At 40.1% G+C, this 21,290-nt stretch overlaps 1 protein-coding gene across 3 annotated transcripts in view; it reads left to right on the forward strand.

Moving 5' to 3' along the window:
- The first annotated feature begins 113 nt into the window (after nt 1-113).
- The window catches only part of EXOC5 (exocyst complex component 5), a 28,635-nt gene continuing 7,458 nt past the window's right edge, over nt 114-21,290 (forward strand). Inside the window, exons 1-16 of one of the 3 annotated variants that reach the window (XM_058026781.1) lie at nt 114-221; nt 4,744-4,835; nt 7,141-7,288; nt 8,285-8,479; nt 12,611-12,675; nt 13,119-13,147; nt 13,280-13,389; nt 13,819-13,863; nt 13,972-14,112; nt 15,194-15,276; nt 15,725-15,934; nt 16,183-16,218; nt 17,103-17,250; nt 19,363-19,471; nt 20,149-20,269; nt 20,638-20,724. In XM_058026781.1, the coding sequence (XP_057882764.1) occupies nt 195-221; nt 4,744-4,835; nt 7,141-7,288; nt 8,285-8,479; nt 12,611-12,675; nt 13,119-13,147; nt 13,280-13,389; nt 13,819-13,863; nt 13,972-14,112; nt 15,194-15,276; nt 15,725-15,934; nt 16,183-16,218; nt 17,103-17,250; nt 19,363-19,471; nt 20,149-20,269; nt 20,638-20,724 (1,646 nt within the window). In that variant the 5' untranslated portion in view covers nt 114-194. Of the gene's footprint in view, nt 222-4,671; nt 4,836-7,140; nt 7,289-8,284; nt 8,480-12,610; nt 12,676-13,118; nt 13,148-13,279; nt 13,390-13,818; nt 13,864-13,971; nt 14,113-15,193; nt 15,277-15,724; nt 15,935-16,182; nt 16,219-17,102; nt 17,251-19,362; nt 19,472-20,148; nt 20,270-20,637; nt 20,725-21,290 lie in introns of those variants that run through there. The other 2 variants (XM_058026782.1, XM_058026780.1) reach the window with 2 other exon arrangements.

A 21,290-nucleotide genomic window follows, 5' to 3' on the forward strand; every position in this document is an offset into this window, starting at 1 on the left:
CCGATGGCGGCCGGGGAGGAGCCGCGGCCGCGCCGTGACCGCCCGGCGCAGCCCCATTTCCGGCGGGCGGAGGCGGCGCCGCGGCCGCCGCTGCTGCTGCCGGGGCGGGGGACACAATGGGCGGCAGCGGCGGGGCGGCGGCGGCGAAGGGGCGCTGAGGGACCGCCGCCCTCCTTCCCTCCCTCCCTGCGGCCATGGCCACCACGGCCGAGCTGTTCGAGGTGGGTGCGGGCGCCGCGGGCCGGGCGGCTCTGGCCGGGCCGGCTGCGCTGGCTGAGGGGATGCGGCGGCCTCTCCCCGGGGAGGGGCGGGCGGTTGTGGGGCTGGGGAAGCGGGGCAGCCCCGGTGCCGCCCCGCGGGTGCCGTGCCCGCCTTGCCCCGCTGCAGGGCCTCTCTCCTGGCCGGCTCCCGGGTGCTGGCAGAGGGCGGGTGACAGGGCCACGGCAGGCCCGGCCCCGCCATCCCTCTGCCGAAGGCACCCCCTGGTCTGACCCCGGCGCGGCGGTGTCAGTGGGGCTGGGATGGAATAAAGAAATGACTTTGCCCTCCCTTTACCTGCGGTGGAAGCGAGGCACAGAAGGAGAATGGCTCAGCTAAGGCCACGCAGGAGCAGGGCAGGAATAGCAGGAGTCTGTCACATTCTTCCCCTGGAATTACAGAATGCCCTAAGGTGGGAGAGACGTACGAGGATCATCTCCCTCCCGAAGGGAGTCTGCCAAAGGGATGGAGGGGAGACTTTTTACAGGAATGTGTAGTGATAGGACACGGGGAATGGCTTCAAACTGAAAGAGAGCAGGTTTAGGCTAGATATTAGGAAGAACGATATCGCCCTCTCGACTGTGAGGGTGGTGAGGCCCTGGCACAGCAAAGCTGAGGCTGCCCCTGGATCCCTGGCAGTGCCCAAGGCCAGGTTGGATGGGGCTTGGAGCACCCTGGAATGGTGGAAGGTGTCCCTGCCCACGGCAGAGGGTTGGAAGGAGATGATCTTTGAGGTCTCTTCCAACCCAAACCCTTCAGTGATTCTGTGGCTTCAGCTTCTGGCCTGGGCCCTGAGCTCTCATGATGTGACCTGTGATAAACAGAAAGCGTGTGGTGTCCCCACTTCCTCTCCAGAGGGACATGGTGCTATCCCCAGGTGTCCTGTATGTGCTCTCCAAGTCACTCAGGAGCTGGTTGTTCTGCTGGTTTGTCACTGGGACTCGCTCTGCCCAGCCTTCAGGAAAGGGTCTTCCTGTTTCTCTGGAAGTTCCTATATCTGGGCTCTATGTAAATGCATTGTGTGCATTTGAATTTGTGAGTCACTGTGATGGCACACGAGTGTTATGACTCACATCTTTTGGTTTGCATAGCTTTAAAAAATGGCAGGACTAAAACACTGTGTTCCTGTAGCTGGATGCCAGGTTTTGTACCCTCCCTGCACCACTCTAGGAGCCCCTTGGTTTCTCAACATGATGAGAGTGCCATTCTGGTCTTTGTGGGGTGTTGAGTGTGAGGTAATTTGAATATGGAAAGAAAACTGTGTGTTTTGGCTGCTTTGGGTCGTGCAACAACTTTTTCCATTTTGCAATAGCAATAAGCTTGAAAGCATAAGCAAATTAGGTGAGACTTTTGCCTGAAGTTTGGGGCTAGAAATTGTGTTTTTCCAGCATGGAATTCAGTATTTCTGTCTCTCCTGCTTTCACTTCTGTTTCACTCCAAAGGCAAGAGAGTTTTTGTTGATGTTCACTAATTTAATGTTGCCTACTTGGTCAGTTTGAAATTTCTGCCTTATTTAAGAACATAAATAAGTGCTTGTTATGGGAGTACCCCTAAGCTGTCTTCTGAGGTTGAAATGTCATTGCCATATTTTCATGAGTGTGTGATTTAAGTAAATTTCAGTACAGATATGGGAAATTGTGTAGCAGGATCTGTGCTGCAAACGTGCACAACATGGTCTGAATTCTCCCTCACATGACTTAACAGTGGATACTTCTAAACTGGTTTTTAATCTGGCTGTGTCCAGTGTAGTTTCATTTGTAAACACCAGATCAAACCAGGTTATGACCCACTTCAGGCATATCTCTTATTAAATCAGGAGTATTGGCTGAATGGATGGGATCACGTTAATTCATCTGCAGCCCGAGGGAAGTTCAAAGCTGGAGAAATTGACTGTTGGGGCTCATCGGATAACAGGCAAAGGACTTGCAAATGACATTTGTAATAGCTGATTTCCAGCAATTTCTGCAGAACAGGATAGGGGACTTAAAACGGGAGTTAGGCTGTCAGCTGTGAGTAACCCTGTTATCAAGGTAGCATCTTAAAAAGCAAACGTGTATGGGAGGTGCAAACTCAAGTAAAAACTTCTGGTTCTGCAGTGGAACCTGGAAAATCATGTCTTAGAAAGACACTGTTGAGCTTCCTTTATTCCTTATAAATCAAGTAGATTATTTTTAGCACATCCTTTGTGGAAAACTGGAAGAAAAAGCTCATTTTATTTCTCTGTTGATCAACATCCTGCACATAATATCCACTGCAGTTAATATTTCTTAAATAATATTAAACAGTATTTATATGATTAAAAAACTGAAGGACAGGTCTCCTGTGTAAGTGTTCTGGGAAGAACAGGTATTTTCCAGGAAGGGAGCTGCAGGTGGTCTCTGTAAAAGTGCACCCAAGGATTATTTAGAGGTGTATAGAGGCATGATGGTTGAAAAAGATGGACATTATAATAGTTTTTGGCCTTCTGAGGCATCTAAATCAGATTTCTCTAGGAGAAGAGGCTCGCAGAAAAACTTTGTAAATGTTGTTTTACAAAAATGAAAAATATTCCAAGCCATTATATGTGTGTGGGTGAATTATCTTTTAGGAGTGAGAAGTGTAGAAAATGTTATCTGCACACACAGAGTGTCAGTAAAACCTTTGTTCAGGGTTCTTGCACACTTGGCTGTGGTATCCTTGTAAGCAGAGTGGTGCCTCAGCTGAATTACAGGATTCAGAGGAAAAAAATGTGGATTTTCATATAAAGGAGGAGTCCTGCAAGGAGCCCTGAGGTAATTGGGAAGCTGGAGGCCTCCCCTAAGGGAATGCTACTGCTCTGAATGACTCATTTCACCTAAAATTAAATTACAAAAGTGTTCCAAACTTTTAGATACCCAGGTGGCATAAGGAGGGAATTAACACTTGGCAAGAAAACCTTGGCATTGTGGCTCTGATGAAAAGGATTCTTGCAGAGGAAACTTCACCTTGTGTATCAGGAAGGACCTGGTTAAAGAGATGAGTGACTTGCAGGGAAATTGTTTTTATGTGGGATCAACCAGTTATTTTTGAAGTTTAGCCAAGGAGGCTGAGCACAACACGGTTACTTGAGTCAGTTACTGAGTGATGAAATTTCTGCCATATCTGTCAGGATTCAGTGTGTAACAAAGTATATTTAAAAATTTTTTATCTTCCTGGTTAGTGGCTGGTTCTGACTGGATAGGGCACAATTTGTTTCTGGGGAGACAGACCTTGAACAGGCAATATTTGCTTTTCAACCCTTGGTTTTACTTTCAAAACTAACTCTGTAAGGCTGGTTTTTGCTTCCTTATTCTTTGTGACAAAGTTTCAGACATAGTGATACAGTAACCAATGTAATACCTGTTGAGATCTGTTTATTTTTTACTATTTTCATTTTTTTATCCAAATTTTACCAAAAGCAGTGGTGGCATATTCAGTTGTTTCATCAAATACTCCTATTAGCCAGAGCCACTCCCAGCTCTGTTTTGGGTTGTTGTTTCACACTTTTGAAACTGTTGTTTCTTATAATACAAAAGCTTTCTATAAAATCCTGGTGGTTGTGAAAATACTTTTCTTACTGGTCTTAGAAGTGCTGATGTAAGCACCTAGTCACTGCTGCTGAAGTGATAAATATTATTTTTATTAATGATAGAAATTGGACTGTGTTTAGAGTAATTTAGTATTAACTCTGTGATGAAATGTTTGAGCTGGTGTGAGTATTAAGCCAGCTAAAATTGGAGCGCTTGGGTTTATAAGTGAGGCCTCTGCCTCCAGAAAATGTTGTTGGGTGGAGAAATAATCTTAAATATTTACCCTTGAGTGGTGTTTCTATGGAAGAACCAGCAAATATTATGGAAGAAACTTGTGTAACCTTGAGTTTTAGTATCACTCATACCCTGTTTTTTCTACTTGTAGAAATCAAATTCATCCTCTGTTTTTAATGCCTTTTTTCCTCATTTTTATTTGCTCTGTTTCTGCAGTTGCACTTGGGTTGCATCCAGTGGGATGCTGGGATTTTTTGGGCTGTTTTTTTTTGGTCAGTTCTGTGTGTGATGCCATGGTGTGACAGAGAGTTGAACAACTATAAAAACCCCTTATTTTGCCTCATAATTTTTGTGGGCAGATGAATTCTCTGATGTTTTGCTGATGGCTGGCTCGGGGTGGTGTAACCTCTCAAATCAGGCCCTTTGGAATGACAAACCACAAACTCAGCAGCAAATAATGTCATTTACAGCCAGCTCTTCACAGACTTGCAGCACATTCTTTGCCACCAGCCTGATAATATCTAAACTCGATCTTCCAACTCATCATATTAAAAGCTGTGTTCTCAACAATAAATATGTGAGCCCAAGAGGTGATGGAGTAATTGCCAGCCCTGTACTTTTGATTATAGCAAAGCTTCTAAACACTTTGAAAATGAGGTGTGAGCACCTGCTGAAGGAGCAGCCTGCTGTGGCACTTTGTAAAGGGATTTTCTTCTGTGGCCAGGAGCCTTTTGTGGCAGATGAATACATTGAACGACTGGCATGGAGAACACCTGGGGGAGGTTCCAGAGGTGGAGAAGCTTTCGATCCCAAAAGGTAAAAAAAAACCAATCAAATTGCACAATGGTCAAAGTGGATTTATCTCTGATTGTACTGTTTTATTCCACATATATTATATATATTTATTCCACACAAACCTGTATGTAGTGGTAAATGGTAAGTGCTGTGTGTCCAAGGTTTTTATATGGGAAAATTGTTAACATTTGTGTCCATGAGCCAATTATTCAGGACTAATTATTCAGTAATGAGTAGGGAAAGTCACTTTCTGATTGAGAGCTTTTGAATGAAGGAGAATTGGTATTGTTTCTGCTTGCAAGACAGTTGCTGGATTCAAGCAGAATATCACTGCTATGACAGTTAAGCCAATTGAATGAGTTCCTTACTTTAGTTTCCTGAGCTGCCTTGTTTTAAGACACAGTAATTTGTAAATAAAAGGCACAAAAAGGTAGAACAGCAAGAGAGGCAGCTCTGGGGATGAGATCTCATGATAAACTGATCTGACTGACTAAAATGCCAGCAAATGAACCTGACACAGTCAAAGGACATTTCTGGAGCACTCTGCCTCTTTGGAGGCATCTGAGGAGAGAAAGGATGTTGTTGAATTTCTAGCAAAATGCTGAACTCTTGACATTCAGTCTGAGGCCTGCATCCTCTGCAGAGCTTTAGGTGTGATGGAAGCAGGAAGAAGCCTGGAAATGCACAACATTATTCCCTGGAGCTCTTTCCCTGTGCTTGTGCCCAGTGTATACATTAGGGTGGTTCATGATTTGCACAAATTCCTACTTAATTTAACAGATTTTCTGTAGTTCTGCTGGTTTGCTTGTGTGAACTTCTGCGAGGCACTTCCATATTTTTCAGAACAAGCAAGCAAAACCTGCAACAATAAATATTTTTCTTGTGGTATCTTCTAGTATTGGGCAGGGAGCCAAAATTAATATTGAAAAAGAAACAGATTTTGGTATCTATTTTTTTTCTTTTCTGTTTTCTGTTAGAAAGAGTATTGGAGTCTGTATTTTCTCTTCTGAAAACCTGACCAGCAGCTGCCTCTTCTGCTTCTTTCCTTTCTAAATATATTGAGCAGTGCTGCTGAATTAAGTGAAGAGTTGCCACAAGACCTGTTTAAAAAACAAACCCCAGCCTGAATCAGTTTGTTAAAATTAATAGAGAGTGCCTGCATTTCTCTAGGCTTTTGTTGGAAAGAATGCTTTGTGTCACTGTTGTTTAAATTTGATTTTCAATGTACTTCTGTAAACTCAGATGTGTTCCTTGTGGCTTTCTGTGAAATCTGCTGCAATTGTGCAGATTGCTCTTGGGCTTCTGGCAAGCAGGGAGTGAGAGAGGAGTCACCAACATTTGCTTCAGTCCAGTTTTCTTTAAGTTGCGCCCTCAAGTAACTGACTGGGCTAAAAACCTCTTCTGACATTAAACCTGGACAGCAAAATTCTGAAATGTTTCAGGTATTTTCAGTTCTTACCATGAGTTTTATGGCTGTGGAGGATCCATTCTGTGACCAGTGACTGGGATATTTAGAAAATAAGAGCTGAAAATATGACAGAAATGGGACAGAATGGACAAAATTAATGAGAAAGGGAGAGATGTTGAGAACAGAATGAAAAGAACAGAGGGAATTCAAGAATGCATTCAGATGTGCTGTGATTGGGAGGAGTAAAATGTGAGTCTGAAAGAAAAGTTAATGATGGGAAAGGGCAGAAAAACCCTCTAAAATGGGTATAGGAAGAAGTGAAATCAGAACAACATTATGAACTTATGGCTGTATCAGTTACTTATTCATAATTACTCATTGTAATGCTGATTTCCAACTTTACAGTGACATGTAGAGTAGAGAATATTTTTCTGCTGTATCCCTTACCATGAAGGGATGTAGTGGCCTCAGCTTTTTTTCTCCATATGAAATGATTTCCAAATTATTTCCATTTTTCTTATTTAGGGAAGATGGGGATGTAGGGATTTCTGTATCTGTGGCAGAGCCACGTTCTTGAATGATTAATATTTTGGTGTGCCTCTTTCCTTTGGCCCACCATGCACAGAGTTTTTATGTTGTCATAGAGTCGTACACTAGGGTGTTGTAATTTAAATCAAAATTTTAGAAACAGAATTTTTCTAAAATATTTAATATTGTTATTATTATTAATAATATTTTCTAAAATATTTAAATTTATTTATTTAAATCTTCAATCTAGAAATATTTCTAAGCTGGACATGGTTAGATCAGCCTTGTATGCAAGTTGCTTTTTTTTTTTTTTTTGAGGTGTTTTAAACTCTTCAGAAGATGGTATCTTTCAAACTAAAGTCTGTTTTCCTGTATTTTATTCTAAATCAGATTATTGGAAGAATTTGTAAATCATATCCAAGAATTACAGGTAATGGATGAAAGGATTCAGAGGAAGGTGGAGAAACTAGAACAACAGTGCCAGAAGGAAGCAAAGGAATTTGCCAAGAAAGTACAAGAGCTGCAGAAAAGCAACCAGGTAAATCCAAGGGCTGGAGTCAGTGGGAAGCTGTGCAAGTTTTCAAAGCATCTTGTGCTCCTTTAACCTTTCTTGGTGCAGGGTGCTGCTGCTTGAGATAAGAATAAAGAGGGTTTGATGACACTTTCTCCTGTCAAAGGAGGCTCATCTGCATATTTGTCCAGGTTTAGAGCAAATTTGGGGAAGAATCCCCCAGAGGAGCTCCGGTGGGAAAAGCAGATCCAATCGGCCCCTCCGCCCAACTGGTCCAGGAGGGAAAAAATACCTCCTTGGAAAGGTGGAAAAAACTGTTTATTAAGCAATAAAACCAAAGCAATATCAAACAATGAGACCCCTTGCCACTCTAAAAGAGATGACAAACTGAGAAAAGCCCGGGTTGCAGCTCAGCTCACTCAGTCTCTGATCAGTCCCTCAGTGCTGGAATTGTCTCAGGCCAGGCCAGGCCTGGTGGCCACAGCTGCAGGTGCTCTCCTGGGGGTTCAGTCCAGAGCAGGTTCAAGAGGTCCAAAGAAAAAGGAAAAAAAAAAAACAGTCCAGGGAACTTCTTTGCCTCAGCTAGCTAAAAACTAACTAAAAATCAAAAGAAGAGCTCTGTCCCACTGTCTGTCTGCAGACAACGACAGTCCAGGAGCAGGAATGTGGAGGAGGAGTGCAGTGTCTGAAAACAAACTGCTGCTTCTTCTCTCCCCCCTTCACTCTCTGGAACACTCTTAAAGGTGCAAAACTTATTATTCAACATAAACAGAATGAGACCATTGGGGATAAAAGCATCATATAGTCAACCCAGGACAATGTTGCATTAAGGAGTGTTAGCAATGCTGAAAGTGAGCAGTCTTCACAATCATTTAAAGAAAAACACTAAGCTTTATTTGGGTTGTGTGTAATTAATTAATTAACACTTCTGAGATGCAGCACCTGCATCTTCCTGAATGAAATCTTGTGTTTCCTGAAGTAGATGGAATGGAAATCATGATTTTAGTGTCTTGTGTTCTCCAGGTTGCCTTCCAACATTTCCAAGAGCTGGATGAGCACATCAGCTATGTAGCAACTAAGGTCTGTCACCTTGGTGACCAGCTGGAGGGGGTAAACACGCCACGGCAACGGGCTGTGGAGGCTCAGAAGCTGATGAAATACTTTAATGAGTTTCTGGATGGAGAGCTGAAGTCTGATGTTTTTACAAACTCTGAAAAGGTAAGAGCTGTCAGCGGGATGAAAGCAGTTCAAAGCAATAAGCGGGACTGCCCTAATTACAAGCTGCTACCATGACTTACCATGGTCAGACTTCAAACCACTGAGTGACTGACTTGTTAAAGTTTCATTGTTCTGAAATGGAAATTAACAACACTGGGCTGCAGATTGCTGATAAAGCATTTGTATTCAGCCATGCTTAATGTGGCAATGTTGGCATTTTTCATTTTATGAAATTATCGGAGATTTGGGAAACGCTGGGAGGGCAACTTTGGAGTGCAATACAATATCTGCCTGTTCCCTTTGAACCCCTTGCCTCAGATCCATCCTGTAAAGCAGAACGTTTCTGAATGCAACTTCTTTGTGCAACTTTGCTCTGTTGGGTCAGTCCACTGGCCTTGGATACCTTTTTGTCACAGCATGCCTTTGGGCTTTGTGTAGTCCTGTGGTTATGTCTCCACCCTTGGAATTTAGAGGAACCAGGCAGGAGAACTTCAAAGAAATGTTCAAGCATTTTGTTTTTCTTGTGCTTCAAGAGTACGTTCATGAAGCAAATATAATCTGAGTGGTGTGACAAACAGAAATAAACTGAAGGAAAAAAATCCAGCTCTAAGCAAAAGGACACATTGGATTTCCCAGTGCAGTTTAAATAAAGTTGTTGCTTTGGGTTTGTTGGGGTTTTTTTAATGTATCCTGAAGAATCTTCCTTTCCTCCTTAAATTCTGTGTAGTGCTATGCTTGAAGTCAGGAAAAAAATTATAATATGTGGAAACAGCAAACACTTGATTTGCACATTCAGCAGAAAAATCTGTGCTTGAAATCTGCAGCTCATGGAAGACCTGAGAACAGGTTAATAGTCACCCCCTCCCCACTGAGCTGGAGGTGTCTCTCAGGGAAATGAAAAGCTAATAATTTTATATAGTTGTACTCCCAAGGAGTCACTTGCACAGTGCCTTTTGATTCATGGTCTGTGGATATGTGGTAATTACTGGTTGATAGCTTGCCCTAATTCAAGAGAGAGCAGAGGAAAAACTTCCCTGATTTCCAAGGGAAACAGAAAGGTTTCAGCATAAGGGAAGTTCTTCTATGGACAGCCTTTCCCAGAGCTGCATAAATTCTTTTTTCCTAAGGAGTAACGAAACATGCATTTTACAAATATTTAATGGCAGCATGGTGAATAACAAAACATAATTTAGAGGATTGTTTTCTGCTCAAGAGGCTCAAAGAATTCAACTTTCACTTTATTTATAAATTAACATTTCATGATACATCCTGTTGGAGAACCAGTAACATTTGGTAGATAAATAGGGTGAACCTGGAAATTTGTAAATAAATAAACCTCTGTACACCCCAGAGAATAGTAAGATATCAAATGTAGAGGAAGACAAATGTAAAGGCCCTGAGTCTTGTGCCAGTCTGCAGGGGAAGGGTGTGGGAACACAAACAAGAATTTCTGGATACAGGTTATCTTACTGGGGCTAATTTCATCCAGGTGGATTCTTGAACTTTTCCCCCTGATTTAAACAATAACTTAAAGAAGTGTTTGTAAAAGAGCCTGCCCAGACAGGAGCTGTTACATCTTAATGCATCTTTGTACTAAAAATACTTCTAAAGTACAAGATAGTAACAAACTTTCTTAATGTGAAGCCTTAGTGCTTTGTCAATGTCTTCTGATCTTCAAACTGATGGGGGTTTTAGATAATGTTTTAGAGGATGTTATGATTTTTTGTGCTCTGCCAGCCCTCACAAGTGTGGACTTTTCTTTGAGACATGGAGGGGACACTGTGAAAGGAGAGGCACAAAAAATAACATAGTACAGTTGTGTTATAATTGATACTTTTCTCAATAGTGTCTGTTCTTAAAATCTGTTGGATTCCTTTCTTTCCCTGCACTCCATTTGTTGCTTCCCACTTTCTCCCAGCCATACTGAGCAATTTCTGACTTGCCTCTGTGAAGGTTTTCCTTGCTGGCTTGTCCCTTTCTGTGCATTGTGTCTTCACCCTCTGAATCCTTATAATTTCCCTTGTGCTGCTAGCTAACCAATCTTTCTGCTGTACTGAAGATTCTTGAAGTGAGCAAATCACTCCAACACAATTAAACTGTAAAAATGATCAGCAGCTCACTTGTTTATCATTCAATAACATTGTCCTGCTTATTATATTTACTGTTATTCTTATGTCCATTTCTCTGTTTATGTTCTGTTCTTAATATTATTTCATTTTGCCTTTTCACTTGTGCATTAATTTTGTGTTAAAATTCTGTCTTGCTGTTATTTCTCCATGATTTTTCATTTGTTTTTTCCCAGTTGTATTTTAAAAAGTTAAGTTGTATTTTAAAAAATTAATGCTTTTTTTTGGTTTTAATGGTTTACAGAAGCCTGATTCAATTAAAAATTAAAGATGTCCAGGTTTAAGGAGAAACTGTGGAGAATTGATTTGCCATGGCCTCTCTTGTGCATAGAAGAAGTCCTGGGTTCAATAAAATCTAAGTTAGTTATCAGCTATTGTGTGAAGAGGAAACAAAGAAAATGTTGTGTTTGTGGGATTTCTTGGTTGTTTTTTTTTTTTTTGTTTGTTTTGATTTTGCAGCTTTGGTGAATAACTGCTAATATATGGACAATTGCACAGATCCCAGGTGTTAGGTATTAATGTTGCTGCAAGCTAATAGAAATAACTGCTCTTTCATTGGATTTGTTTGAGGAGTGTAGCAGCTTCTGCCTTAAGAGGCTATTGTAAGCTGACAGTTCAAAACATAAGCTGCTCTAATAGTCAGAATGGATACACTTTGAGTGCCCCTATTTTTGCTGAACAACCAGCCTGGTGTGATGCCTGTGCTCTCTATTCTTACCTGCGTGTCTGCTTCTATTCTTGAAAAGTTTTAATCCAGCCTGCTCTAAGTGGTGGCAGAATTGGATTTCATTGCTTCCTTCCCTCTCACTTCAGTTCCCTGGATCATCACTAATTGGAGGAACAAGATAAACTGCAAATTCTGCATGTTCTCCATTGTGTCAGCCTATAAAGCTTTTAGTCATCAAATAATTCAGGTTGCACAAGACCTCTGAGACCCTCGAGCCCAACCTTTCCCCCAGCACCGCCAAGGCCACCACTGACCCTGTCCCCAAGTGCCACATTCACAAGGCTTTCAAATCCCCCAGGGATGGGCACTCCACCGCTGTCCTGGGCAGCTGTGCCAGTGACAGCCCCTTCCATGAAGGATTTTTTCCTAACCTGAATCTAAACCTCCCATGGCACAACTTGAGTCTGTTTCCTCTTGTGCTGTCCCTTGTTCTCTGGGAGCAGAGCCAAATCCCCCTGGCTGCCCCCTGGAATTTTGGGGAGTGAGAAGGTCCCTCCTGAGCCTCCTTTTCTCCAGGTTGAGCCCCCCAGCTCCCCCTGATCAGATGTGCTCCAGCTGGGTCAGGTTTGGCCCAGGCAGCACTGCTTAAATCCACTCAAGTTCAGTTGCCACCAGCTGCCTTCCCCACACTTTGGAATTTGGGTTTTCCACCATTTTGTTCAGCCTAAAGAAGCAGTCACTAAGCACTCTTTAGATGCACTTCTTGTGCTGACTGGTGGTGGAAGAATAATGGATAAAAGGTTCTGCTGCCCAGAGCAGAGCACAGATTTGCATGTTGTGTTATCTATCTATTAACTTTTGTATTCATGCAGCTATTCTTATTTTGTAGCTCTGTAATTACCTGACTTCCATCTTGATTTTTGCTTTGGACCTCAGAGTTTCTAATCCATCTGACATTTCATCTTCTTTGGGAGAATTCTCTGTTTTAATCCCCCTTTTCCCCTCTCCATGCCAAGCATGGTCATGGCTTTTTTTTGGCGTGAGCTATTTGTCCAGCCAGCTCACACACCTCCACAGACATCCCCAATGGGAACATGTAATGTGACTTTTCTTCATATTTTGACCTATATTACTTTATCTTAAAGAAAAATACCTTAAGCATCTTAAAAGTAGATATGGGAACTTGGAGGGGCTGATCTCTTCCACGGGTATGTCAATTCTCAACCAGCTTTAGAGATAGGAACTTTGTGTATGAAAATTGGACAGTGCAGGGGGAGGAAAGGAACAGCCCAAAATCAGACCTCCTTTAATGACTCTGTCATGTTTTCCTCTCACCAGATTAAAGAGGCAGCTGATATTATTCAGAAACTGCATTTGATTGCACAGGAACTGCCTTTTGACAGGTAAAAATCTATCTGAACATCTTTTTAAGAAAGCAAATCTTCGCACAGCTATGATTTTCCTGATGCTTCCCTTGTCTCCCCTTTTGGTGCTGTGCTTAGGGATTCATGGAGCTTTTGAGCTGGATTGTGTGCTTATTTCTCTCTCCTCTATTCTCAAATTTGTGTTCACGCACTCGTGTTGTAGGATCATCTTTACATACACATCCTAAACTGCTTAACAGACTTTTAATGGGATAATTTTGCTTTGCTGACTTAATGCTAGATTTGAATTAGATGCTTGTAGGTTTTTAGGGATATAAAGCAGGGAACTTTTCTGTCGTCTTTCTGCTGCATGTTTTCATTTTTAAGCAGAGTGCCTGCTGTTCATGATCCAGGATGCCTGTGATTTCTCATGTGATGTGGATTTGAATTTAATCATGCTATTTTTTTGTTGTTGTTAACAGGTTTTCTGAAGTAAAATCAAAGATAGCAAGTAAGTTATCTATCCAGTTCAATCCATATTGCTGTATTTGAATTGTTAAAGATGATTAAAGAAGTAAGCAATACTGTCAGTATTACAGTTTTTGCCTGATGGGTTTTTGTTGTTATCCCCTTTTCTCTCCAGGTAAGTACCATGATTTAGAGTGCCAGTTAATTCAAGAGTTTACCAGTGCTCAGCGCAGAGGAGAAATCTCCAGGATGAGAGAAGTAGCAGCAGTTTTGCTTCACTTTAAGGTAAAAGCTGAGGGGCTTAATTTAAATATTTGAATAAAATCAACCCACAGCACAATAAGTGCCTGTTTTGAGTGAAGGTATTTGTGTGGGCAAACCCTCATGTCAGATAATGTGTCACTTCAGGACCGAGGTGTTCAATCTGAAATCAAGTGCAGGGGAATAAAGGAGAGAGATGAGGGGGATTGGGGGCAGCATCAGTGGGGAACTTTCTAAGATAATCTTTTCTTGCATGGGTGTGACCTGACTTTCTTGCTTGAGAAAGAATGTTGAAACTTGAGGTGTAGATCCATGTAGAGTGGTGCTAAGTGGAGTTATGTTAGATATGTAAGAAAATGGGTTTGGAAAAGTCTGTGCATTGTTTTTCTTTGATTTTGTTTTCCACTGAAAACATGAACACCCTGCTCTAACACTGTTTTGCTCCTTCCACAGGGCTATTCCCACTGTGTTGATGTGTACATAAAACAGTGTCAGGAGGTAATGCACTTTGTTTTACATAATTTCTTTATTTACATTACATTTTTGATTTATTTAGTCCTATAGGTTGTTTGAAATATATTCTAAAATGTGCTTCTCAATCCCTAGGGTGCATTCCTGAGGAATGATGTCTTTGAAGATGCAGCCATTCTCTGCCAGAGAGTGAATAAGCAAGTTGGAGAAATCTTCAGCAATCCAGAGACCGTGCTAGCCAAACTCATTCAAAATATATTTGAAGTTAAACTTCAGGTATTTCAAACTTTAACATGTTGAAGTTCATTGAGGAGCCTCTTAATAAAAAAATATTTTATCTAGTGATAGCAATTAATGAGAATTTAAAGTATTTGTAATCTTTGTATAAGGGTGTAGAATCAACTCGTTGCTCTGTAACAATTAGGACAGATAATCAAACCCATATCAAATAAATCTCCTTGTGCTCTGAATACAGGGTGACTGCAAATACTCAAACTCAATATGTAAAATTATTGGGAAATTGCTGTGTTCATTGGGTAATTCATGAGATGTCATACATGAGTTTGATTTCTTCTCTATGCCCCCTTCCAAGAATATGTCAGGAAAAGAACATCCACATTTCATATCTTTAATTTGCTGACTCTTGGATTTGGATGTTGTGTGTGAGGTTAGCATTGAATAAGTGAAAATTATTTATGTTGTGAGTACTGTCTTGCAGCTAATGCAATATTTATGAAAATCTAGAATAATTGAAAATACTAAGTTTTTCATCCTGCAAATACACTCACTTAAGTTCTTAAAGTCAGCAGCATGACTTTGCTTGCAAAAAGCAATTTCCCAGTAGATGTTGTTCTCATAGTGTAGAGATTGAGCTTCACCCCCAATTTTGTGTGTCAGTTTTGAGTTAGTATTTTAATCTAAATTATATTTTTGTTCAAATATTCCATGATAAGAAGGCTCTAGGCTTGTATCTGCTTTGTGTATGTATTATGATAAGCAAATATGTAACCATGTCCTTTGCCTTGTCCACTGCAGAAATGCTCTGAGGCCTCTGGTGCTTTTGGTTCTTAAAGTGAGGGGATTTTGTGTTATTTGGTCAGACATATTTTCAAAGCCATCTATCTTTTGTCTTTGCTTCACACATTACTGTTTTGTATTATTAAATCACTCTCTTCTACAGGTGTTTACCCCCCTCTGTGGATAATACAGGAAGTGTAAATTAGAGATGTGAAGCCAAAGGAAAGATGAATTTCCTTTAAGATATGCACTTTACAGGAAATTCCATATAATCTAGGAAGTAGTGAGTATTTCATTTGGTTGTCAGTTGATCTTCTAACAGATATTCCAAATTTTGCAGAGTTATGTGAAGGACCAGCTGGAAGAACACAGGAAATCAGATGCAGAACAGTATCTTAAAAACCTCTATGATCTATATACAAGGTATGTATACATCAATGATGAAATTATTGGATTGGAGCTATTGGAAAATAAACAGATTTATTGTCAAGCAAAAGGAGCCAAAAATGTAAACTTCTCATAAAAGCTGTGAATTTTTTTTTGTCTATTAACCTTTACAATGATGGGTTTCCTAAGGAAAATTCAAAATGGCCATTATTATTTTCAATGGGTATTATTGTGATCTTCAAGAGTAATTTTAAAACTGTGCAAAAGCCAGTCCTCCCCATCTCACTGGCAACTTGATTGCAGTGGTGCTGTGTGTAATTAAACATGAATTATGTGAAATTCTTTACTTAAATGTGAAACTGCTCCAAGTCTTAATCACCATCAGGGTTCTGTTGTGCTGTGTACTTTACAAACGTGTAATGCTGTAATTCATCCACATTCAACCTTTTCCTCCCCTTCCCTTCTTTGTTTCTTTTGCATAAAGAACCACTAATCTGTCAAGCAAATTGATGGAATTTAACTTGGGTACTGATAAGCAGACTTTCTTGTCTAAGCTTATCAAGGCCATTTTCATTTCCTACTTGGAGAATTACATTGAGGTGGAAATTGGTTATTTGAAAAGTAGGAGTGCAATGATTCTGCAGCGCTATTATGATTCCAAAAACCACCAGAAGAGGTCCATTGGCACTGGAGGGTAAGTTCCTTTGGGGAAGTTTGATGATTTTGAAGTGGAAGGGAGGTGGTGAGGGGAGAAAAGCTGTATTTGCCATGTCAGATGCACAGTGATGAACTGCCAAAGACCTACAGCCTTTTATTATTTGCTTTCAATTTATGTTCTGCTCAAAAGTGTGTTGCTCTCAGTACATGTGAAATGTACTCAGTGCATGGTATTTGTACATACTGGAAATGAAAAATACCAGTTAAACCTATGTTTCAACTTAGGATCCAGATCCACAAAAGGACTGAAGCAAAACTAAGGTACCTAAAGCATGTATATGTGTGTATCTAAAAGCATACATTTTTTTTCACCTGCCCAGGTCTTGTGGTCCCCTCCCAAGACCTAGGAAGGGGAAAAGACCATAGCAATGTCAGTGAGAAAGCTCTTAGTGAGCCCAGAAGATGCAATGGACTTAGAGAAAGGTAAAACAAGACTTCATTATCCTCAGGGTAGAAAAACTAATGCAGGAGTAGTGAGAAAGTGGGATAGGAAGTATCAAAACTTGTGTGAAGCAGAGGTGCTAAGGCTACTGCACCTTTCAAAGAGCTGCTGGGTTCAGTGTGGCAGGAATGAGGAATGATATGGAAAAAGCAGCAGTGAAGTAATTAAAAAATAAAGCAAAGATGAAAATTTAATTTTCTTGGGGAAAATTAAATTTATTGTGGTGCGTAACTGTATGGGTTGTTTTATGCATGGAAATGTGTCGAAGCATGCTTGACTAAATAAAGAACTGCTGAGATCATGGATGAGGATGAGAGGATTTGTGGGTGTGGATGAGATAGGAAGCTCTCATTAGTGTTTGGAAGGTGACAGAGAGGATGGAGGTTAAATCTGTCCAGAGAGCAGAAGTGCTGCAGGATTCCAGTGAAATCACTCATCCCACAGGGGAATGAACAGCTGCTCCCATGTGTGAATGTGCCATTCCAGAACACAGTTGACCATGGAATCAGAGGTGGTAGTTTTGCATTTACTGCCAATTTTTGTTTTTAAAGCTTGCAAGACTTGTCTTAATGCTTGCACATCCTAAACTGTGTCTTGGGTCCTGTTTTTTGAGTTAACAACTAAAAGAACCTGAATTGTTGTTGAGTTTGGGTGCCAAAATTTCCACCTGGTGAAATCTTCTTGGGGTCTGTCTTTGTTCCAGTATTCAAGACCTCAAAGAGAGACTAAGGCAACGAACAAACTTACCCCTGGGGCCAAGCATTGACACACATGGGGAAACTTTCCTGTCCCAAGAAGTGGTGGTTAACCTTTTGCAAGAAACCAAGCAAGCTTTTGAAAGATGTCACAGGGTAAGTTTGCTTCCTGTCACCTCCCGTAGTGGTATCATTTTGTGTGTGAGATTAAATCTTGAGCTTAAGTTTTTGGTTGAGGTGTGATAGGATGGTTGTTGTAAATTTTGAAAGAAAAATTTGTAAAAATCTGTAATTTTTTGGTTGTTATAAATCTGGAAAAGATAGGATATTTCAATTGTCTTTTGTGTTTTTCATGGAAATGGAGCCACAGTGGAGGCTGAGGGTTTGTTTTTCCATGTGGATCTGGTTGTAATTTGTGAGTATTAGGATTAAGAAGAAGTGGGGATGGTTAAACCTACGGGCTGCATTGATTTTCTTAATAAATTAGCCCCAAAACCTGAGAAACATCTAGTGTGGGTTTCTTTCCCTGCTTTAAAAATACACTGAATAGTTCAACAGTTGTTTTCCTGCCTCAAGTGTAATTTCTTCTTACATTAGTGAATGATCACCAATAAAATGCTGAGAGGAATAGTCTTAAACATTATTTACCTTGGTAACCCTCTACAGTTCTTTAAATGCTTCAGTCTAACATAAAAAAGGTATTTTACTTCTGATTAAATTGCTGGTTTTACTGCCTGTCAATCATATTTGTGTGGTACTTGGTGTAAATGAAAACCCTTGAAATTTAATTGCAGACTTAAATGTGATATTTTTTTTTTATTAGCTAAACACACTGATTTCTAGGAAATTTTAATTCCTTTAACATTCTCAATGAGCTTATGGCAGAAAAACTTCAGATATTTAAATGTTTTAATATTTTGTAAATTGAGTGGTGCCAAAGACAGACCAGGGTACAGACTTTACCTGCACACCCTTGGGATCATCACCTTCCTCAGGTGAGAATCAGTGCTCTAAGGCAAGCAGGTGGATCATTATTTTTCTCAACATCATAGTTGCTAGAAGCAGTTGTTAAATTCATGATATAAACTGGTTTTTTTTTTCCCACATGTGCACAACCTTTTGTTTCTGCCTTTCTGTTGGGATCAGATTTAATATAAATTATTTTACAAGAATTCTATTTGAGTGGAAACCCCAATGGATCTTGGCGCATAAGGAGATTTCTAGAATGAGGATTTTAGAATTTAGGGGTTTGTGGACAAAGCAACTCACTGTGCAAAAGATAAGTTAGTCCCTGGCTAACTAATTGTGGTATTTATGTCACATGGCAGATGTGTGCAGGGTTCTGCCAGCTGTGACTGCTTCAGGAAAAATAAATTGGTAATTTTGATGTAGCCATATATTGAAACATTTCACTGTTTGGGAACCTCTGTTGTTGGGTTTTTGAGTTTTTTTGGGTGGAAATACAGCAGAAATATTTGTGAGTGTTGTGTAAATTACCTGCAGTTGCAGTAGTAATCTTTCTTCCTTGAAGCTTTATAAAAGTCTTCACCTAATTCCTTAGGAACCAAAGCTGTTTTTCTTGGGTACAAAAGCCCTGTCACGTTTTTCTTTAGAAAAGGGATTTACTGACAGGTTGCTGTCCAAAATCCCATGTTGCTTACAGCTCATCAAAGTCCAGATGCTGAGTGTAAATGTGGCCATTGCTGCATTTAATAAAAGTGTTCATGCTCCATTGACTCCAGCTGAACTGTGCTAAATGTGGCCCAGCTTCAGCTGCATTATTTTTGCTGCAGTGCTAAGAGAACACAAACTGGAGCTCCAGCTAACCCAGTGTCCTGCTCCTCGCTGTGGCCAGTGCCAGGAGAGTGGTAAAAGAATAAAAAATACAGGGTAGGCATAGAATAATCACTTCTGTATGCATTTTCCAGCATCCAGTGGTGTGCAGGTTAGGCAGTTCTGAGACTGCATCTGGAAAACTGTTGTAAGGACTATTAATTAATATTTATTATTATTATCATCATCTGTTAATGCTTTTATTTGTAGCATCTTCTGGCACCTTCAGTTTACTTGTAAATGCTGAAGAGTTTATTGCTATTACAGTCAGTTCTTGAATAATTCTCTGTATGGATACTTTTCATTTTGAGTAAAATTCCAATTATTCTGGAGTACTTGTTACATTTTAAGCTTATCCCCTATGCAATATCCAATAAACTTTCAAATCTGTGTAGAACTGACCTTTAGGATATTTTTTTTTCTTTTTCTTTAAAGCTCTCTGATCCCTCTGACTTACCCAAGAATGCTTTCAGAATTTTTTCTATGCTTGTAGAGTTCTTATGTACTGAACACATCGATTATGCATTAGAAACAGGCCTTGCTGGTGAGTACAGAATTTCCTGAGCATTTCATCTCCTTGGCCTTTCTGTGCAGATGATCTTTGCTGTGCCTTATTGATTGGCCTTGTTCAGGATGTGTTGGTTAAATTAAATCTGGTTTGTGTGTTTGGGGGTTGACATTTAATGGTTCCTAAAGTGTAACTTTCATTTGGAGAATTGATGTACAGATGGAAACGTGCTTCTGTCTTTAGAAACATTTTTATCACAGAAGCTGGGACATCAGCATTCCCTACCTCTGTATTCTGTGTCATAACAGGAGAGTATTTTTGTATTAAATTATAATATTTATAGAAATTCCATGCTTGTTTGTATATTTGTGTGCTTAGAGTGACAGTAAATAAGAAAACTGCTTGTTTAAAGAAGTTAAAATCTTGACAGTGAGAACCTGTCTTGTGAGACAGCATCAAACTCACATTCTGAAGGAGTTTTTAAATTGACTGCTCTGTTTTGCCATCAGAAATGTTACCAATAAAGTATTTCTTATGCTTGTTACCAATATAGCTGTGAGAAGAATTCTATATATGGCACCGTGGTAAATTTTTGAAACTCTAAGCCTGTGATTTAAGCATTCATGGAAAAAATCTGCATATTTAAAAAGTCATCATGCTAATTATAAGAACTGCATATCATTACAATTCTAATGAAACCTCCTTTGCTTCAGGCATTCCCTCTTCTGATTCAAAGAATGCAAATCTTTATTTCTTGGATGTTGTCCACCAGGCCAATACAATTTTCCATTTATTTGACAAGCAGTTCAATGATCATCTGATGCCACTGATCAGGTACCTTTGTTTTGATTAACATTTCCTCTGGTCTTTTTTTTTTTTTTGGTGAAGAAAACAAATTTTTCATTTCTCATATTTATTAAGAGGAGTTTATGCTTGGAGTAGTTATTGTGGGAGGGGGAAGAAGGGAAGTTTAAGGAAATTGGTTCCTTTGGACACAAATGGGAGAGGGTGAGCTCCAGGAATACTGAGAGGAAGGAAAAACATGTTGCTCCATTCCAGGTGGGACTAAAAGGGGTTTGTGGCTGTGCCCTTTTCCTGCTGGGGTGAGAAATCTTCACTAGATCCTGTTGGAAGCAGCAAACCCAGCAGAAAAATTAATTTTGATGTTTTAATACTGTCACACATCTTCTGTACTGTTGCAGTTCTTCTCCTAAATTATCTGAATGCCTTCAGAAGAAAAAGGACATCATAGAACAAATGGAAGTGAAGCTGGATATGGGCATTGATAGGCAAGTAGAGATTAAAACTTTCTCTTAATCTTTTTTTTTAAACCACACCTTTGTGATATATGTTAACTGGCCTTTTAAGCATGAATTATTCCTCAACTCAAAATTGATATTTTAATTTTTTTTAACAGATAAATATCCATTATTGTGCACAGGAAATTTATATTTTGTGTGGCTAGTGGGTCATGTTTTCCATGGCAGATTTCTGACCCAAAAATGCTTCTGGCAGGATGTTTTAAAGGATTTTCCTTATGTTGAAAGAGTGCAGTAATTCACTGTTACCTTATTGTCTCCAACTGGTGTTTTTCTACTTTGAAAGAGGGAGAAATGATGATTGAAATAGGTTAAGCACTTGCAGGATTTCCATTAGGAGCAAGGTTTGACAAAAATAGGTTAAATGATTTGCTGGGATCTGTGCAGTGCTATGGATTAGACCGAGTCGTGGAAGTCTGGAGACCTGGAATAATTTTGATTCTGACATTGACTTGCTTTGAGGTTGTGACTCATTTAATCTTTTTTCTATTTCTCAGAATAAAAATGAGGGGATAGCTATAAAAATTGCAAATTAA

The sequence above is a fragment of the Melospiza georgiana genome, chromosome 6 (assembly GCF_028018845.1).
Source record: "Melospiza georgiana isolate bMelGeo1 chromosome 6, bMelGeo1.pri, whole genome shotgun sequence".
NCBI lineage: Eukaryota > Metazoa > Chordata > Aves > Passeriformes > Passerellidae > Melospiza > Melospiza georgiana.